Source organism: Trachinotus anak, unplaced genomic scaffold (assembly GCF_046630095.1).
Source record: "Trachinotus anak isolate AG129_WGS33_773 ecotype Australia unplaced genomic scaffold, CSIRO_AGI_Tana_v1 ptg000003l, whole genome shotgun sequence".
NCBI classification, from domain to species: domain Eukaryota; kingdom Metazoa; phylum Chordata; class Actinopteri; order Carangiformes; family Carangidae; genus Trachinotus; species Trachinotus anak.
Window position 1 is genome coordinate 8,938,715 of NW_027273854.1, and position 21,168 is coordinate 8,959,882.

The 21,168-nt window shown below is 40.5% G+C and overlaps 1 protein-coding gene across 4 annotated transcripts in view; it reads left to right on the forward strand.

The window, feature by feature from the left end:
• Positions 1–17,646, forward strand: part of brd4 (bromodomain containing 4) — a 29,058-nt gene extending 11,412 nt beyond the window's left edge. For 3 of the 4 annotated variants that reach the window (XM_071472237.1, XM_071472220.1, XM_071472209.1), the window contains 18 exons: positions 6,143–6,533; positions 7,465–7,602; positions 7,693–7,828; positions 7,928–8,259; positions 8,429–8,812; positions 8,914–9,042; positions 9,438–9,668; positions 9,761–9,990; positions 10,415–10,746; positions 10,901–10,996; positions 11,082–11,471; positions 12,209–13,054; positions 13,173–13,279; positions 13,372–13,519; positions 13,642–13,766; positions 13,920–14,125; positions 15,281–15,551; positions 15,801–17,646. In XM_071472237.1, coding sequence (XP_071328338.1) covers positions 6,285–6,533; positions 7,465–7,602; positions 7,693–7,828; positions 7,928–8,259; positions 8,429–8,812; positions 8,914–9,042; positions 9,438–9,668; positions 9,761–9,990; positions 10,415–10,746; positions 10,901–10,996; positions 11,082–11,471; positions 12,209–13,054; positions 13,173–13,279; positions 13,372–13,519; positions 13,642–13,766; positions 13,920–14,125; positions 15,281–15,551; positions 15,801–15,869 — 4,419 coding nt within the window. In that variant the 5' untranslated portion in view covers positions 6,143–6,284 and the 3' untranslated portion in view covers positions 15,870–17,646. The remainder of the gene's footprint in view (positions 1–6,142; positions 6,534–7,464; positions 7,603–7,692; positions 7,829–7,927; positions 8,260–8,428; positions 8,813–8,913; positions 9,043–9,437; positions 9,669–9,760; positions 9,991–10,414; positions 10,747–10,900; positions 10,997–11,081; positions 11,472–12,208; positions 13,055–13,172; positions 13,280–13,371; positions 13,520–13,641; positions 13,767–13,919; positions 14,126–15,280; positions 15,552–15,800) is intronic. The other variant, XM_071472230.1, reaches the window with a different exon arrangement.
• Positions 17,647–21,168: the final 3,522 nt, after the last annotated feature.

Consider the following 21,168-nt stretch of genomic DNA (forward strand, 5'->3'; position numbering starts at 1 on the left):
AAAAGGCATCATGCCTGGTTTTGTCTTGAATTTATTTGACACAGTGTATCTGTTGTTGAAGTAATTAATTAATGTTTCTGATGTTACTAAATGATGAATCAACTGAAATAATAGTAAAAGTCCATGTTTGTATGAATATTTGGACTAGGGACAGTTTAATGTCACTTACCATTTAATATATAGTTGATAATATATATTATTTTCATCATCTGTCAGAGAAAGAGACCAAAAATGAAACTTCACTTTAGTTGGTGATAAGTTTATTATGATTTAAGGGAACCAAAACAACAGGCTCAGCAGGTTCGCTTTCTAAATATTATTTCAACGTCAGTTGAGTTACAAAGAACCACAAACATTACTTCAACTTTGTCTATGTTTTTTTTGTGTCTAGTCAGGTGTAAAAGACCAAGACGTTACAAACCAGTCCATTGAAGTGTAGCCAGTCAGTCAGACTCAAGTCTCCGTAATCCTTAATAGTAGTTGAGATGCCAACAAATGCAAACAAAGATGCAATGAAGGAGCTTTTAGCCCTTGAATTTGTTCTAAAGATGATGCCTATTACTCCCTAGGAGTGTTTGGATGTAAAGGCCTAAATGATACATAACATTGCTACATAATGCACTTACAGTCTGTGACAAACTGCCTGACATTAACTAGATCTAACAGAAGAATATAGAGCAGGCAGCATACTGTATTAGCAAATAGTTTTTTTTGATTCCAGTATTTATAAATCACCAGCAAAATAATGCAATGCACAGTTGTGTCATCATAGAGAGATGTAGCTATGGGAAGAACTGCCTGTTTGATCTAACCCAGTTTATCACTTGAATTGTGTTTCAGCAAGGTATAACAATACTTGTTTTCACAAGCTTTGAGACAGTAGGTAGTCATCTCTCTAGAAAACATAAATTAAAACTTTTTGCACATCATATCATGTGTATCATGTGAACAGATCTCAAACTTTGACCTGAATCTTTGAACGTGTTTTTGTGCATACATGAGAAAGAGGATACTTAAGAGCATAAGGCAGCAGGCCAAACTATTATCAGTACCACCAAAAGATAAACTACAAGGAATAATGAGTAAGTTTTAGACATATGCCTACTACTACTACTACTACTGCTTGTTGCTGATGTTAATGAACCGTTGGAAGACAATCTAGCAATAATTTGCGTGTGTATATGATGAGACTTTACTCCACACAGCACTGTAGGCCAGCTGGAATAAGCTTATACCATGGCTACCTCCTTCTTGACTTTGTCCCATTAAAATTTTCTGTAACTTGTGCCGCAGTAGCCCTTCCATGGGTTCAGGCCAGACGGGATTTGTAGATGGCTTTATTGCCCTCTTGCCTCGATCATGCGCTGATTGATAGTTTCTCCCTCCTTGGACTGTTGGAATGTACTTAGCACTGCTGCCTGGTCTTGCTGTTTCAGAGATGCTCCAACCCAGTCCTCCGGGTCCCTTGCCAGAGTTGCTCAGGGCTTTACACCCGCCCATTTCTCACGTATCCAACGTTCACTCATCGTGTAATGTATCCTAGATCATGACATGCTTCACTGCAATGAGAAAATGAATGGCATTTGCTTAATCTGTGAATGGGCATAATATTTTTGTTAATGGGTATATGTTTATATGTAAAGAAGGGGTCAAGACATGCTGACGTGCATTTTCATCATCATCATCATTAAATTATGTAATGCCAGCCTTGTCCTGTACTGTTTTGCCAAAAAAACCACTTGCTGGGAAACTAGGTTAGTGTTTACTTGTAGTATCCACCTTTGTAAAACTGTCAGCTCTTTCAAAGTATTTCAGACTTTAACTGCTAATGTTCTTAAAATTCCTTCACTGACACTTTAATCTTCCTATAACAATTAAAAAATATTCAAATATTTGGTGCTTAGCAAAAGTTACATGAACTTAAGCACATTGATGGACTGATAAACATCACTCTTCTTTTTAAAGTCCTGATGAGCTTGTCATATTGGCTATGTGGGCAGGTAACTTAAGTTCATTTTCTGTCAGACTTCCTGATATTTTGCTCAAATGTTGTTATTCTAGTTTGACTAGGAAGACTATTTTTATGTCGCCTTACACTAAACAAAATATCTCTCTGTCCCTTTAATGTTGACCAAGGACAGTTTTTTTGCAATGCATTTTTTCTTTGTGTCACATTCATTTTTTTTTATTATCAAAACAGCTACTAGAAAATGATTACAAACCCCTCTCAAGGAAGCATAAAAGATTTTTAATGACTCAAGAAGTGTTTCAGTTCTTTTCAAGGACATGTATTACTTAAGCCCAGCTCAGTCTAGGTGCTTGTACAGTCCCACCAGATCTCATGGTACGCTTTAGAGTTGCTATAAAGAGCCAAATGTTCCTGCAAATGATGTGTGGTGAATTGGCAAGAGCTTTTGGTTGTCATGTCTTTGAAATTCAGTGATCAATTGTCATAAATCTGAGAATGAAGGCTGGTGAGAACACCAACTGTTGAAGCTGTCTATTGAAATCTCTTATTCACACCTGTATAGTATAGTATAGTATAGTATAGTGCAATCCAGTGCAACAGCATTTGTTGAAACTGTCAGAGAAGTATTGTTTCAGCTCCAGTAACTTTTTCTCTTAAGAGCTTGTGTTGACACACTTCCTAATAGTAAGTGGGAAAATAGGGAACCTGCAACCTTCCAGTACATTTTACTTCTAATTTCTATGCCACTTATTAAAATACTATTCGATTAGTTCATAACTCAGTAAGCACAGTGTCTTTTTACACAAATCACGGAATCAACTGCAGTACTACAGTGCCTAGAGCTCGCCACAGTTAAGCAAATCTTGGTAAAACTGTGTTTGCACTGCTCTTATACCTGTTGTACAAATAGCCACATCCCTACCTTGTGATGACACTGGTGTTGATCCTTTGACAGCTAATTGAAAGCACTTCTGTCTAGGCCTGTCAGTACGTATTCATTTATTTATTTATTTTTTCCTTACTGCAATGATAGTGGATGACAGTGGTCATGTGGGTAATGTTTTATTTATTTCCTATACTTGTTTTCTAATCATATTCCCACACGTTGGATGATTAGGAAGATATAGAAGCTGAGGGACAGAGTTAGAAATGTTTTGTTTTTATAGTTTAAAAAAATATATATATATTTTCACATAGTCTACCTCTCATTTGTCAAATGCTGACAGAGCCTGATGGTGATGTGGTCACGGTGTGCGTGGTGGTTTTTTCATATGACAGGAATAGCCAGTCAGGCTGACAGTCAATACAAACTGGTGACACCGAAAGTCATTAGACTGGTTAGTCAAACTTAACGTCAGTTGTTAAGAGTGCAGACTGCAAGGTCTAGCAAATTGAATACCTTACCATGGCCTGTAAGAAATTGCTCTCTAAATTTTTAACATTTCTTATACGAAAGTGTCATTCAGAAGACAATCGCCAGATTAATAACTTCACCAAGAAATTAATGTTTTCACCAGTGTTTGTCAGCAGGTTTAAAAATACTGAACCGATTTGCACTGAACTTGGTGAAGGGATGGGGAATGGGCTTGGGCAGATCCAGATCATTTACTATGAATTTGAGTTTTTTCCTCTGAAGTCTGTTGTACCTTGTTTGTCATTGGCCTTGGCAGAGGTATGCGCTCTATTGAGTGTATTTTCTATTTGATAATGAACATAATCGGTAGTTGCAGCCCTGCATTTGTTTAGTCTCTTTGTGAAGCCAAGTCAGCAAAGCTTTGAAATATGAAAGTATTTTTGAGTAATCTTATCCGGCTTTGAAGGTTTGCTGTATTGAGCAAAATTAGCTATGTGCACCTTCATGTCTTGGGCCTAGACAGTGCTTGTTTATTTTGGTCTTATTTGTCAAGTCTCTTTGCTTCAAACCACACTTAAAGTACCATCTGTGTTACACCGGTACTGTTTCTTTTCATGTGTTGTCATTTAACAGATTGGTCAGTTAGTCAGATTCTCCACTGCGTATGAGTGCCTTGGGCAGGCCAAGGCAGCGATCATGTGGCGCACAAACTGCTTCTCTCTTCTCAGAAAGTGACTCAACAGGAATGTGATTAGTCACAGATCTATACAGTGGACTGTGTTTATCTTTAAGGGCCTTTTGTGGGGGTGGATTTCAGTGTGTGAGTCTGGAAGACTAACATGTTTGTAATAGAGATGTGAATACACAACCTTATGATCAGTGTTTTTTTTCCCAGAACATTGTTGTTCCTACCATCTATTTTTAGTCAGTTATTTCCAGATTATTATTTGGCCTTGTTGTTGTCTTAACAGCCTTTGTGTGTATCTTGAATGTGATGTCCCTGACTGCCTGGGAGAGGACATTATGTGGGACTGAGCACTGCGTAGTGGAACACACAGTCCCTCAGCTGCCAGATGACGCTAACCCCCCCCCTCCAGCCTTGTCCGCCCACATCCCTAAACACTCCCAGGTCCTGAGACAAAGTGGGAAGACAAAGATCCAGGAAAAGCACACACATGCTAGAGCCAAACCTTAACCTAAACAACCTCTGGGCTCTTCTGAGTACAGTGCAGATCTCTTGTCATTTTGAATGAGTTAGCATTTTGAATGAGTTAGCATCTACACTTTGAATATGTGCTTTGTTTGTTTGCTCGTTTGTTTGTTTGTTTTTAACTGTGACTGTTGGTTGGACAAACACAATATTCAGTGATGCCACCTTGAAATGTGGTCAACATTTTTCAGTTTTCTGTCACTTCATAGACCTAACCCTAAATTAATCAATAATTGATATAATCATTTGCAGTGCTTTTTGTAGTTCACATAACAGCTATTGCTACCATGATTGTATTCAATCAGTGACATTTTTTCTCATTATGTGCATTAGATCTGTGGTTTCTTGCTGAACATAAAACAGAGAAGGGAGAGGTGATAAGTCTGCCAGGTTCATTATTTTCTTCACCAGGACACCTCAGATTGTATGGTCACATTTATGGAAAGGGGAATGTATGGAAAAACTAGTTCACATGACATGTTGTCTGAACGTCAGAGAGCAAAAGTCCGTTATAGCATAGCTGCTCTGAACAGCCACACTCAAAGGCAGGGTTAAAAACTGATCATCATAGAAAAGGGTGAGACACGTTGAATCATTCCAGTCTCTTCTGGAAGGCATTCATAGTGTTGCTCCTGGCTGTGCACGAAATGAGCCAAAAGTAGCTGTGTGAAGTTCAGACCTTGCTTACTTTCTCACCTATTCACACCTGACCATTTGGTTTGTGAATAGGTGTTAAATTCATATTGTCGATTTCTGAAAGTTAAGTAAATTGTCGCATCCAGTGTCGGAAAGGTATGGGGTGAAGGGGTTTCAGATTTTGTTTGACCATGATCTGACAGGCGCTTCTGTCAGAGCATATCTGTGCCCTTATTCAATGGCCACTCAGTACAGACAAATAAGAAACTGTGCTTGGATTGTCAATTTTTAAAAATTTGTCAGTTAGTAATGCAGCATGAAGCAGAGATACTTTCACTTGTTTAACTACAGTTAATTATACTATATTCGAAATGACTATATTTGAAGTTTATGTTGATAAGATAGCCAGCCCATCAGAAATTGTGGCCATGGAATAAACTAATTTTCAAGATGTCTTGAGTGTTCAAGTTTGATACTTGATACAATATAAAGCCTGTCATTGTCATGACCTGGCGTGAAACTTCTATTGCTGAGAAGCATTGTCCTGAACTTGGATATTTAATGTAAACGCAAACATTGAATCATACCATTACACATAACTGAGACTGTGTTTAGAGGTGTAAGGACATGCTGTTGAATATCTTGGTATCACATGGTTATCATGTACTTTGTAGAGACAGTGGTCTTCTTCTTAACTTGGGACCATTGAGCATACTTCATCCACTAGAGCGACAAAGACAATGTCATGCAGTGGATGCTCTACTATAGGAGAAAAACACTGCATTTTACAGTAAAACATGACTAAATGCTACTATTTTTTTAGTATTCATTTACAATAAGCAAGGTATCAGAGGTCTGCTTGATTAACGATTACAATGTTGTTAATGATTTTGTTTCTGAATAAAATAAAGTGAAATTTATTGATGACTGTTTAGAGACCTGCTAATGACAGTATGCTCTTTTCTCTCTCCAGAGAGTCCAGCGAGGAGTGCAATGGGATCAGCGGTGCTCTGTCAGTGGAGTCTGTGCCGGGGCCAAGACTGAACTGGTGTCCTGCCAACACCACTACCCCTGCCCCTGCTCCAGCTCCAGCTCCCGCTCCGGGGCCCGAGCCCATGCCCAACCCTGTTAGAATGGGGGACGGCCTGGACACAGCGCAGATGTCGGGCAGCAGCAGCAGCAGTCAGGGGCAGGCCCAGTCGATGGGCAACCCCCAACCCCCAGAGTACATCAATCCTGACAGGCCAAAGCGCCAGACCAATCAGCTACAGTATCTGCTCAAGGTGGTGGTGAAGGCCCTGTGGAAACACCAGTTTGCCTGGCCCTTTCAGTCACCGGTGGATGCAGTCAAACTTAACCTGCCTGTGAGTACTAGCTTCAGCTCTGTGTGCATGATGCCTCATGCCTCAAAACACAGTGGACATCACATACAAATTGCCATCAGATTCTTTGCATCTACACATTCCAGCTGTACATCTACATGTTTCTTATATGTTGATTTGTGATGAATTACATGTACTGCTGTTTGCAAAACATCTCTCTCCTTTACTGTATGTGTATTTTTTTGTTTGAGATATCAAGGCCTTTTCATCCTTTCACATGAAGTCAAATAATAGCATTCATTCTTGTACAATGTTAAAACACTTTCACACACAGTGAATGTATCTTTTATTTCATTGTTGCTGAGTTGAGTATTTTAATTTCAGCGTGCACATTGATATACCTCTGTTTGGACCAGGAGTTAATTTAAGCTTATTGATAAATACAGTTAAAGCAGAGAGTGTGCAAAAGTCACAGATATTGTTTTTTAATTATGTTGTGCTCCAATCCAACACAACATTCTGTACAGCATAATCCTAATTTGAATAAGGAAAAACTGCCCAAAAAATGTAAATGGGTAAAAGAAATCCCTTAGAACACCTTATAAACTTTGTCATAAATGTTCATATTTGAGATGTCTTTGTTGGCAAGGACAGTGGTTGATTTCAAGGTATCACTGACATTATTACAGTTTATTTGGATGGAAATTTTACAGATGGTTTCCATTAGAGAAAGTTTTCAAATCCAAAATAAGTCACTAACTTTGGTTAATTATAAAATCAGTGATATAAAACATATTGCTTAATTTCTGAAGGAATTGCAATGATAGATATGAATGTTTTGACTTCTCATTTTATTTTTAAAGCTAACTTCAAATTACAGCATCTTCCTCATGCCAGTAGAGAATGTCACATTGTTAAAAAACAGTGAGTTTCTGTCTTGCGTTGTTGACATACTCGTATGCAACCTTTTCAGGACTACTACACAATAATCAAAACTCCTATGGACATGGGAACAATCAAGAAAAGGCTTGAGAACAGTTACTACTGGAATGCCCAAGAATGTATCCAAGACTTCAACACAATGTTTACCAACTGCTACATATACAACAAGGTAACATAGTTAAGTGATACTATTACCATCAAGTGTCAAAGATTATAAAATGCCTCCACTTTTGCTAAGAGTGTTTGTCTCCCCCTGCAGCCTGGAGATGACATAGTCTTAATGGCTGAGGCTCTAGAGAAGGTTTTCCTCCAAAAGGTGACAGAAATGCCTCAGGATGAAACTGAGATTGTTGTCATGACAGGAAAAGGACGTGGACGGGGCCGGAGAGAGGGAGGTGTGTGATTTTCCCCTTACTGTTTTCATATTTTGTCAACACACATTCTTGGAGCTGGCCTCTGTGAGATAAGATATTTATTTATGTTCTCTCTTCGAGGTCTGAACTTGAAACCAGGGGCCATCATTGATTCTTCGTCCACGACTCCTCAAACCCGTGGTCTGTCAAACCTCTCAGCAGCACCACAGACCAGAGGACCAGTGCCGGGCCCGCCTTCACTACCTCCCCAGCCTTTGATGCAGGCCCATGTGCCCCCAACATTACCTAGCCATGCGCCACAGCTCGGAGCTCCCTACTCCCTTGGCCAGTCGGACTGCGCTCCACAAATTCCTATCATGACTTCTGTGCCTCCCCCTGCTCAGACCTCCCTTCCCCCAGCATCCATCCAGAGCACTGCCCCCATGCTGCAGAATCCTATAACCATGACCAAAGTGAGTTTGACTGACACAGGGAAATATGCTTTGGCATATTGTGGTCTCATTTTTCACCATGCTTGGGAGCAGTAGACAGGTGTGATTATGTTTTGGCATCACTCTAATAATGTATTTCCTTGTCCTTTTGCCCCATGTCTGTGTTTTCTTTATGTTTACTGATATCCAGCAAAGAAAGAGCCAGAAAAGGAAAGCAGACACTACAACGCCCACAGCAAATGACCAACTCAGTGAATCTTCGCCAGCAGAGTCCAAATCTGGGAAGACACTACCCAGGCGAGAGAGTACCAGACCTACAAAACTGTTGAAGAAGGAAGCCCCAGACTCTCAGCATCACATAGGCTTGGGGATTGGACTGAGTGGACCAAGTGGAGGTCTTAGCCCCAAACCACAAGATCAGTTTGGATATTGTGCTAGTCTGGTTAGGGAGATGCTGTCTAAGAAGCATGCTGCTTACGCCTGGCCATTCCACAAACCGGTTGATGTGGATGCACTGGGACTACATGATTATCATGATATCATCAAACATCCCATGGACCTCAGCACCATCAAGGTTTGTGGAAGACAGCTTAATTGATCAATGGTACCATAAGATATTTAAGAGAGTGGACTTATGGCGTGTCAAGTAATTAATATCCTTGATGTGTTTAATAGGTCAAGCTGGACAACAGGCAATACCGTGAACCCCAGGAGTTTGCTGCTGATGTGCGATTAATGTTTTCCAACTGCTACAAATATAACCCACCAGACCACGAAGTGGTAGCTATGGCTCGGAAATTACAGGTAAATATAGGCTAACATGTAAACAATGTAACTTTGGTAAAATAAAAATAAAAAATGGGCAGGGAGTTCACCTGGTTAAAGTTTTCCTTTGGGTTAATTGTTTGCACCATGTGCTTAGCAGTGTTAAAGAAATATATTTGTCCCTCAAGGGCCAAATTTTAGGCTGCAAGCCAGCAAATAAAACTCACATAGTTAACTCACCAACAAATGAAATAGTCCAGAAATACAAACATTAGAGAGAGTTAAAATACACAAGGATCTATAATTGTGGCCAGTCCAGTACACAAAGGTACACATTATGTTAAAAATAGCAGAAGTCAAAAGTTGTTGTTTTGAGTCTATATCTACAAACATACACATACATTTTGCCTAATTTGTTTCTCTTCATTTTGTAGGATGTCTTTGAGATGCGCTTTGCCAAGATGCCAGATGAACCTGAGAGCAAGCCTCTGGTTTCTGCCCCAGCCCCTACACTTCACCATCCTGCCCCTGTTAAGCCCCAGCCTCCTTTGGCCCACGTCGACTCATCTTCAGACAGTTCCAGTGACTCTTCTTCTGAGTCTGAGTCTTCCACAGATGACTCTGAAGAGGAGAGAGCTCAGAGGTTGGCAGAGCTCCAGGAACAGGTCAGTGGTCAGAGAAGGTCCAGAGTGGCGGCAAATTTGTTGTCCAGCCCTTGTTATCCTTTGTTGAGAACTGGTCTCCTCTCTTGATACAGCTGAAGGCGGTTCATGAGCAGCTGGCTGCCCTGTCTCAACCACAAGCCAGCAAACCAAAGAGAAAAGAGAAGGAAAAGAAAGAGAAGAAAAAAGAGAAGCATAAGAAGAAAGGAAGCATACCTGGTTTGGTAGATGAAATCCAGGATGCTACACCTGTTTCACAGCTCTCCAAGAAGACCAAGACCAGTAACAATAGTAACAAAGAGCTTATTCCCAAGAAGAAACCCAGGTGGGTGTTAAACTTTATCCATGTCAGGCTGTTGGTTAGAGCAGCCCCTTGATATTAGATTGGGTTTTTTCAGCTTTGCCTTGCACAATGCGGTATCACCCTCATTCAGTTCTGTATGCCCCTTCTTTTTATGCTCTTATTGTGTAATTGTGGTCATAACTGAGAGTAAATTCAGGAGGCTCAGTCATCTGAGGACCTGTTTTAAATGTGTGTTTTTCTTGTAAATAAGTATAATCCTTAAAAGATTGATCATTGTTAATCCATGAATCTGACTGGTATCTTAAGGTAATCTTTATCATGTCTTCTTCTAATGTAAATGTTGAAATTACCGTGTTTTTAGTTGTCAAGCACTTTGAGCTGTATTTCCAGAAAGGCTTGTCAGTGTTACATATTGGTAACTTGCATGTGTGTTTTGCCTCTGTAGTAAAAAGGAGGGGATGAAAAGCAACCATCCCTCCAACCTGCAGCCAGTTCCCAGCCTGGAAGATGACCTGGGGGCTGCTGGGTCATCAGCGACTGGGGAAAAGTGCAAGCCTATGACGTACGAGGAGAAGAGACAGTTAAGCTTGGACATCAACAAGCTTCCTGGTGACAAGCTTGGCCGTGTAGTGCATATTATCCAGTCCAGAGAGCCCTCACTTAAAAACTCAAACCCTGATGAGATTGAGATTGACTTTGAGACGCTAAAGCCTTCTACTCTACGCGAACTGGAAAGATACGTGTCTTCCTGCCTCCGCAAGAAGAAAAAGGTTCCAGGTGAGCCACTATAGAAAACCGGCAAGGGGAACTGGTTACGCTGTGTGTGTGATTTCTAGTTTACCTAGAAGTGTGAAATTATTATGAGTAAGTCATTTTAACATTTGGTGCTTTATTCTGGAAAGGCATGAACACATAGTTTTTGTTTTCACAGTTGAGAAGACTGTGGAGTCCTTGGCTACCTCCAAAAAGACTGGATCTTCTTCAGACAGTAGCGGCTCCAGCTCAGAAAGCGAAGCTGAGGGGACAGGTAACTTATTGTAAATTTTTCAATTCAAGTCCTTTGCATCAAAAGCACAAAATTATGTGTCTAATCTTTATTTCACTTTTTTCAGGAATGATAAAACAGCAGAAGAAGAAGGGACAGTCTGTGAAGGAGGGGAAGAAGACGCATCCTCACACTCAGAGCGGCCCTGTCCAGTCTGGACTTAATTCCCAGCCTGCAGGCCTTCAGTCCAGCAGTCAGATGAAGCACCATCAGCAGCAGCATCAGCCGTCTCCTGCAGGCTTCATGGCTCCTCCTGTAGCTGCTCTCGAGTCTTCCCAGTTACTGGAGACTAGCTTTGACTCCCTGCCACCTTTTGCCCAGCCCCTCATGCATCTGTCCCACCACACAGGCAACTCTTCCTCACCTCCACCTCCACACCTCAACGCTCATTCTGCTGGACCTGAGTCCCCAGAGACCCACCCCTTCCTCAACCAGCATCCCGTCCTCCCATCTCCAGGTAAGGCTGTGCCGGTCTGCTGCACTTTTGACAGGACCAGAAGTCCTTAGATATTCATTGTTTCTGCGAGTGTAACTGCAGTCCCTCTGACAATAATGGCTCCTACAAAGTCAGCAATGCTGTTTTCATAATTGGCACAAATATTTTTGCTGCATTACTACTGCTGTACACTTAAGTTTTCATTTAACCTACAATAAGCTACAGTTTTCACTAACCTGACCTTATAATAAACTAAACACTTATGACATTCATGCACCATTAAACATTTAATAAGACTGTTGTGTTGAGCACAACCTTCCCATTTTATTTTAATCTTTTATTTTAATTTGTTATTTTTTTTACACTTCAGAAAATATTATAAGTACTATATAGTAGTAGTATAGTAGTATAAGTATTATAAGAAAATATATAAGTACTGATATCTCCTCCAATATTATCTGCAATACATCATTGACACATACTGTATATATATTCATTGCCAGATGAGACTATATGCTCTTGTAGGGGGCATGTTCCTCAAATCAATCAGTCAATCAATCAATCAGACTATTTGTATAGCACTTTTCATACAAACAATATAACACTACATGCTTTACAAAATAAAAGCAATAAAAACAATGGTTACTAAATAACCATAAAGTACACTTACAATTTTTTAAGTAAACTCTGTCAAGGATCACAATATATTAATCATGCATTTTGTTTCTTCTTCCTTTGTGTACAATGTGCAACCTTAGCCTTGCACAGTTCCATGCCTCAGCAGCCTTCTCGACCGAGTCACAAGGCAGCGCCTCTTCATCCTAAGGCCCCTCAGCAGCAACCAGCACCTCCTCAGCAGCAGCCAGTCCTGCAGCAGCAGCAGCAGCAGCAGCAGCAGCAGCCACCGCCGCCACCGCTGCCATCCCTGCAGCAGCAGCAGCAGCAGCAACAGCAGCAGCAGCTGCAGCCCCAGTCAGCAGCACCACCACAGCATCAGCTCTCTTCTCAGATCCTCCACCCTCCTCAGCCTCTGCACCAGCGGCCCATGTCCCCCCCAACGCTCACACCCCAGGGCTTGCTGTCTTCCCAGCCTCCCCAGATGCTGTTGGAGGATGATGAAGAGCCAGGGTCTACGACACCTTTGAACCAAGTACAGTTATATCTACAGCAGTTCCAGCAAGCCCGTCAGCCCCAGCAGTCCTTGCAGTCGCTCCAGGCGCAGGCTCGTCAGCAGCAGCAACAACAAGGACAGACTTCTCTTCTGCAGTCTGTCCAGGGACAATCCCAACTCTCTTCTCAGACCACGCTGCCTCCTCCCCAGCTGCCTGTTCAGTCCCAGGCTCAGCCAGCCCCATCACATCAGGCTCCGCCCCAACAGATGCCTCTACACCAGGCCCGCCACATGCAGCATACTCCACAGCAGCAGCAACAGCAGGCACAACAGCAGCAACTGAACTACCAGCCGGGTCCTGGACTAACTGGTCAGTCCCAGGGATCACAACACAAGGTATCCATGCCCACCAATAAAGCACAGCAGATCATCCAGCAGCAGCAGCAAGAACAACCCTCCCCTCGACCGACCAAGGCTGACCCTTACAACACAGGTGAGTCTGAGAAGATCAGACAAAAATGTCATATGCAACTGGTAATGGACACAAAAACTGTTGCTGTAAAAATGAATTATCTTGCTTGAAGTTTAATGTCCCTCCCTTCTGCTGACAGGTCACATGAGGGACAACCCATCCCCTCTCATGATGCATTCCCCACAACTTCCCCAGTATCCACCCGTGTCTCACCAGTCTCCACCTCACAACATGCAGCCCAAAAAGGTGAGGACCCTGCACTGGTTGGATTAAGTATTTTTGGGAGGGAGGGTGTTAGTGCAGGACTAATGTTGCCTTTCTATTTCCTTGCCATGCAGCAGAGGGCCCCTGTGAGCCAAGGTGGGTTAAAGGAAGAGAAACTTCCTCCGTCACCAGTGATGAGAGAGCAATTTAACCCTGCAATGAGACCAGACCATCACAAACATCCTGATAACAAGCCCTCCCAACCAAGCCACGGCCAACAGAGTGCGTACAAAGACTTTGTGTTTTTCCTCTGACTTCCTGCAGCTAAAACATGTATGAAGAACTAACTACAAAATACTGACACCACGCTTGTGGGTATGTGTGCGTGTGCTTGTATTAAGCAGATGTGAAGTCCATGGACAGCTCACGACCTGTCATCCGCTCCTCTGAGCCCACTGGGCCACCCCCCTCTCTGCAAGAGAAGTTCAAGCAGGAATCCAAGGTGCCCATTGCCCCCAAAAAAGTACAGGTGGGTGTAAGAGACACTTTCCAAAATTATTTCATTGACTTCATTCAGTTATTTTTATATGAACTTCATGAGGTTGCAATTTGCAAGACTTTTGACTTGATTGTTATTGATAATTAATGTGGCTACCCTTCCTGTCTGTGCGCGTTTTGGCAGGATGTGAAACTAAAGAATATGGGCTCGTGGGCCAGCCTGGCACAAAAGTCCACATCTACGCCCTTATCTGCAGTGAAATCATCGAGTGACAGTTTTGAGCAGTTCCGTCGTGCAGCCCGGGAGAAAGAGGAGAGGGAGAAAGCCCTGAAGGCTCAAGCTGAGCAGGCAGAAAAAGACCGGCTACGCAGAGAGCAGGACAAACTACGGTAAGGTTGTCGAGAAGAAAGCTGGAGACAAAATATGTAGAAATCTCACGAGGGACTGTTGTGTTTGAGGAAATATACCATTCTTTATAAATTAGTTGTATATTTGATTCACAAAACTAAACTAAATGAAAGAAAATGTACAGTCTGTAGGTTTACAGCATAAAGGGAAATTTTAGAACCAGAGCAACTATTTATGTGAGAAGCCTTGTCACAAGAGGCACTTACCAGTCATTTAAACTGATAACTGGTAACCATTGTGGGTCATTAGAAATGTTAAGTCATGTGAGGTTTACAGGCTTTGATGCCTCTCTGTTGAGTTCATGTTATTACAGCACATCAAGGAATAGATAATGTACCATAAGGTGATGTATTACTCCCTCTAGTGGCCATATTTTAGGACCACAGCCGCCACTGAGAATTGTGTGTAATGACAGCAGGAGGGGTCGTTTCACATCTTAATTCAAACCTGAAAAGATTATAATTGATTATATGCCTTGCTTGGTGAGGTGTGATATCGGTATATGTGGTTGTCTACTCCTCCTCAAGCCATTGCATATTTACAGTGCAGTTGTAATAATCTCTAAAACTAATGAACTCGTAATAGGCTACAGGTGTTTAAAATCATCTGTGTAATCACTGAACATTATAATAATAAACTCCATGTACAGGTTACAGAGCATTTAGTCCTTTATTTCAGAAATTAAAATGTGAGTTAAAAGGAGTTTTGGCCACCAGAGGTGTTATCATTGTTAGGCTTGCATGTTTCCATCTGTTGTAATTGAGACACCATTGACTTACTGTAGCAGGATAAAACAAAAATCAGTTCTGTGCTTCAGTAAACAAAAGTCAGATCTACATTCAGAGAAAGTTTAGCTCATCTGTGTTGGATGTTTTGTTTTTAACATTTCCCAAATTTAGAAAACAGTTAGCTGTAGCAGCAAGTTTCCTTTTGCTAAAACGCATCTGTACAGATTTTATACTTGCTCTTGTTTTTGTGTAGTTTTATATTTAATTTAGCCATTTTTCCTGTGAGACATCCAGGATGGCACTAGATGTAGCTTCAAGGATATCTCTTACTCGGATATGAATCCCAACAGATATATGAAAAGTGTTTGATTTCACCTGGTTGAAATTATTGCCCTTAATGTTTTCCAGAGGTCGGGATGATGAGGACATCCTGGAGCCAAGCAGAAGGGTGCACGAGGAGCCACGCAGGCGTCTGGAACAACAGCACATCCAAGCCCCTTCACAACAACAGCAGCAGCAACAGCAGCAGCAGCAGCAGCAGCAGCAGGAGCCCCAGCCGACTACCATTCAGCAGCCTCCTCAACCCCCCACGCCGCCTCAGCCTACCACACAGAACCCACTAGACCAACAGAGGGAGCTAGCACGCCGCCGGGAGCAGGAGAGGAGGAGGCGAGAAGCGGTGAGATGCTTGTTTAGCATTCTTTAGTTTTAATGAGTTTAATATGATGCTAATTTTTATTTAATAGAAAAGAAAGGGAATTGTGAAAGATGTGCACCATAGAGCAAGAGCTCAGTTTGAACGCAGTAGCAGTAGTAATTGTAATTACATTTGTAGGTGTAGGTTGGAGCAATTTTCAAGAAATTAAAGGCACATTCTCAGGAGAAATGAATGCAAAGGAAATGCTCAGTTTTTCTTTTCTCTCTCCAGATGGCAGCGACTATTGACATGAATTTCCAAAGTGACTTAATGGCTATCTTTGAAGAGAACCTGTTTTGAGGAGAGGAGCAACTGAAACGTAACTGCAAAAACAAACAAAAAAAAAACATGAAAAAAAGAAAGAAAAAAAAACTTGGATGATGTACACTTCCTCTAAAGTGAGATTTGGCAACCATGCGCCGCAGAGGGACACAGACTGTATGTAGATATGACAGGCGCTCGGAGGCTTGAGTACAAACGCTGGACGGGGAGGACACAGCTCACTTTGCCCCTGTGGACTATACACACACACAACACATGGGGAGAGTCTCTTTGTTTTGGATGTCGTTGCCTGGGAATTCGGCAACGTCTGCCTGATATCTCACAACATGAGCGAAAGGACCCCTGTTGGCACCGCTGCCTTTGTCGCACTTGTTTCTAATGGTGCACGTGGGCACAACAATAATTGGAAGAGTAAAGACATCCCAATAACTATGAATATGCTCTGATAATGTACTGACAGACTGTGCAGAGGCATTTTGAAACTGCCAGATGTCTGAGGTGATGAAGAGGACTGGTCTTTTATGTTCTGTTTTGTTTTGTTTGTTGTAAGTGAACACATGAAATGGTTTGGGGGGGCGGGCAACTTCCATACTGTAAATCATGTATATTTCTCAGCAGAGAAGGTACACTTTGCCTTACACCTCTTTCCTAAACAGACCATTATGTTCTGTGGCCTGCACACATGGACAAACCAATAACATTTACAACCAGGAGTAGGAGCAGTGCAGATCTTTTTCATCATCTAGTATCTACTGTAAAGAAGTATTTTCTTATACTACAATAACTGTTTATTTTGGATCTTTTTTTTCCTCTCTTTGACTCTTCACACCTACACACTCCGCCACTTATGTCTATGCCAAACAACCCATTATCTTTTATGCTCAATTACATGTCCTAAATCATGAAAGGTAGCTCGTGAAAAAAAAACCCTGAATATATGCATTATCATAGTTCCTGCAAGTATTTTATCAAAGACTGAATCAGTTGAAGTTTTCATCCTGCCTTGTATTTTTAATTTAAAGCCACAACAGGAAATTGTTAGCAGAAGAGTGGAAAGGTCCAGCTGTCTCTGAGCTTTAGTTGGAATATAATTTCACTACAAATGTTGCACCATTCTTTGTATTTTTACACTTTTAGACATAATGTTGGAAATGTTCATATCATTGGCCTGTTCACAACAGTCACACTACTCGATCAGTAAAGAAGTGAGAAGATGAGGAGTCCCTCACTGTTCCTTCTGCGTGCACTCTTATCTTACCGAAAGGTTTTGATCAAGTAACAACAAGCAGAGTGTCTGAGGCAGGGAGGGGACAGTCAGGGGAATAAGACAAACACTTACCACATTTCTGTAGCTGTTACTTGAACCAGGTTAGTAAAAATAGTTAAAGGGATTGGAAGGAGCTCCTAGTTCATTTTTGCATCAGATCGTCATCAAGGGCACACTGTTGACAATACAAAAGACAAACAGTTACAAAAAGTATGAATCAGAAAACGCTGAAAAAACAGTTTTGATTTTTATCTTTGTTCTTGTTCGATAATAGTGGATGTGAGTTATAATTCTGTTCTTAGAGGCATTGTTTGGTCTGGGGATGGGTTGAAATCTGATAGCATCTCATCCTCTCCACTTGTCTCTTATGGTGTTTTTCTCCAGTGCCTGTATTGTATTGCAATTCTCGTTGGGTTATATTACACTTTGAGGGGGCTTAGAAAGGGGTGAGTCAGAAATGGGTGGTGTAATTTGAAGGGGGGGGGGGGATTTTTGACAGAGTTTGAGTAAAAAAAAATAATAAAAAAAGGAAAAGACAGCATTTTATATTTTACCCGTTGTCAATATTCGGGTTTTAAATTTAGTTTTAGCTGGACTTCTATGAGTGTACACACCTGACAACTACTTTCTCATTTTGTTCAAACAGCAGATTTTAGGTAGATATGTTTCAGCGTTGCCACACTAGCATTTGAGTCTGGTCTGTGAGTGTGACTGTGTAAATTTGGACGGCTGTGTGACTGTGTGTGTTCTGTTTTTGTTTATTTTTTTTTTTTAAGTGTGTGGTGCAAGGCCGCATGTTCCACAGTGTAGATAAGCATTCTATTGAAGGGAGGCAAAGAAACAGATAAACAGTACTTCAGGAGAACATGTTTTTGTGCTTAAGTCACCTTTTTAATTTCTATGAAGTCCACCATATATGAATATATAATTTTTATTATTAGACTGGTTTTGAAAGGGTAAAAAAAAAAAACCAACTTCATTCCTTTTTAGCCTTTTTTTTCTTTTCATAGTAACTGTTGGGCATAACGTGCCATGAGTTCTACAGAGAATGTGCTGACCCGCAGCTCAGCCCAGAGTTTGCTTTATTCAGGTATTTTATTTTGTGTTACATGTGCTCTGTTTTGGGGGTTTTGTTCAAACATTTTCCTCGATTATTGTTTGGTATGTGAGTGGTCTATCGAGGTCTCCGATTAAGTCTGTTATGATCATTGAATAAACTCATCTCTTTTATAGAAAATAAAAAAATAAACGAAATTTTGTCTCTTTTAGTCTTTTTAATCATTTCAATAGCTAATGGTTTTTTGGTCTGTTTTTAAGCTTTTTAAGTTTTACTATTGAATTACCTGTTAGTCAAAATAATAACAATGGAAAAACATCAGCATCAGTGGATATTAGATACTCAAAAATACAAAGAGCTTCAGGCTGTAAAGCCCCACCCCAGGTTTTTGAGATTTTGTAAATTAATTGAATTGTTACCGCTGCAAAACATTTTATCATTTTAACATTTAATATTGATACATTACTAGTTTCCCTTTTGCCTCTGTATCCCCTCTACCCCCAATCCCTCATCCCTTTTCTTCTGTGTGATGTAGGATAGACATCAGAAAGCTCTGCTCATATCCCGCTATTCAGCACAAAATGAATATGCGTTAGACATATTAAAACAGATGCAAACAGCAAAGAGAAAATTTGCTGCTGGAACCCTCATCACCTGTAGGGGAACAAAAGTGAAGTAGGACAATGGTTCTCAAACTTTTTCTGGCATGCTGAATTAAGTTCACACCCTTCCAACCCACAGTTTTTATCAATCATTAACAATAGGGTAAACAACCAGGACCCCATGTTGAATTTTAGTAAAATTTTGGTCAGCATGATAGCACCAGGATTAATGCATTTGTTTTATTTACAATGGTACAAAAACAAGGCTAAGGACACATGACTGACAAAATTCAGAAGGTGTACACTGAAACAAACCATTATTAACCCTCAAAACAAAACAGAGGAGAAATAGCATATTTTCTGCTGGCTCTATATTTGTTAATACCAGTATGTACAGCTTATTGTTAATGTGATTAATAGAAACAAACTGACCAAAGTAAAGCAAACACTAAAGGAATGATGATTCAATTTGTTATTCGTGGTATACTGGTATTTAGAGTGAACATTATTTATCCTCTTCAGTTTTCATATTGATTTTTATACTAATGTTAATAGAACAATGTTCAACACAGAACATTGTGCGTCAAGAATAAATTATTTTTCCACCTCTATTTACGTACATGAAAAAGATATCAGAAACGCTGCCTCCTCCTGGTTGTTTTATATAAGATATAATCCGGAAGTGTTGGCGGACATGCACAGTAAATTAGAAATTTAAAAAATTAAAAGACTTCACTCTGCACATAATAACTGTGTTGATTTTGGTGTTTCATTACCATCTTTCTTGAGGATAGTCTACCCATTACCAGAAACACTGATATGATAAATTGTTGACCTGTGTTCTTTACTATCTGGAGTGTATAGTGTCCTCTAGTGGTCACAATGAGGAACTGCACTACGTGAAATTAACGTTAATACAGATTTAAAGGCATACCACAATTTCCGGTAATTTCATAAAATGTACTTAAACAGTAACAAGACACAAACCCCACTGAAAAATTTTAAATCATTCATTTAGACACTGCAGTCAGTTCATGGTATAAACAAGTCACTGTGATCATTAATAACAGCATGAGTTTCGATGACAGTTATACAAACACTCTAACTTTAATGTAGTGTTGTAGTTCCCCTTTGGAACACTGGAGGGCAGTGATTCTACGGAGCAGAGCTGAGTTCAATTATAGCTTTATTTTCCTTCAAAACCTGCCTCAGTAATAAGTTGATACAGATAAGGATTGTGTTAAACTGTTTATGAAGGAATTGTGAATGTAATGCTGTGGGTACCTGCCATTGTCTGGCTGATGTTGAGTGACGATGTGGAAATAGCCATCCAGTTACCTGTTGGCTCTCCAAGCAAGCTGGCCACTCTGAGGCTCCAGCAAACAGGTGCCCTTATGGGGAGGTACAGAAAGTATGTACGTTTTCTAAACGATAGACCTTTAGAGAACGTTCTAGGAACATTTGGTAAAGGTTAAATTTTTGTAACATTCAGTGAACAAAAAGTTATTTTTAAGAGAACTTTGAGGTAACGGTTCTCTGAAAGTTCTAAAAGCATAACCTCTCAGAAATGTCCTGGAACGTTCTCTAAAAGTTATTTTTCTGGAACCACCAGAGAACCCTAGGAAACGTTCCCTCGAGGTTCTCTGACAGTTCTAAAAACATAACCTTCCAGAAACATTACTTTAAATCAGTTTTTGGAAAATGTTCCTGGTACGTTTGCAAAAAGGTTATTTTTGTGAAACGTTCCCAGAACATTTGCATAAATGTCATTTTTGGGAAACGTTCCCGGAGCGTTTACGTGAAAGTAATTTTTTCGGAAACGTTGCAGGAATGTGTGCTAAAAAGTCATTTTTGGGGAACGATGTATGAACGTTTGAAAAAAGGTCGTTTTTGGGAAACGTTCCAGTAACGTTTGCTTCAAAGTTATTTTTGATTAAATGTTTGCGTGAATGTCATTTTTGGGAAACGTTCCCGGGACATTTGCTAAAAAGTCACTTTTGGGGAACGTTTCTGGAACGTTTGTGTGAATGTCATTTGCAGGAACGTTTGCTAAAAAGTCGTTTTTGGGAATGTTGCAGGAATGTTTGCTTAAAAATAATTTTTGGGAAATGTTCCTACAATGTTTGCTTAAAAGTCATTTTTTAGGAAACGTTGCAGAAAAGTTTGCATAAAAGTCATTTTTGGGAAATGTTCATGGGATGTTTGCGTGAAATTCCTTTTTGGGAAAACATTCCTGGAATGTTTGCTAAAAAGTCATTTTGGCTAACTGGAACGTTCCTCAATCACTCTAAAAAAACAAAATGTACATAATTATCGTAACAATATCTGTATTATCAGGTTTGTAAATCGTGTTATGATAACTTTGTACTGACGTTCACGTCTGTCATTATT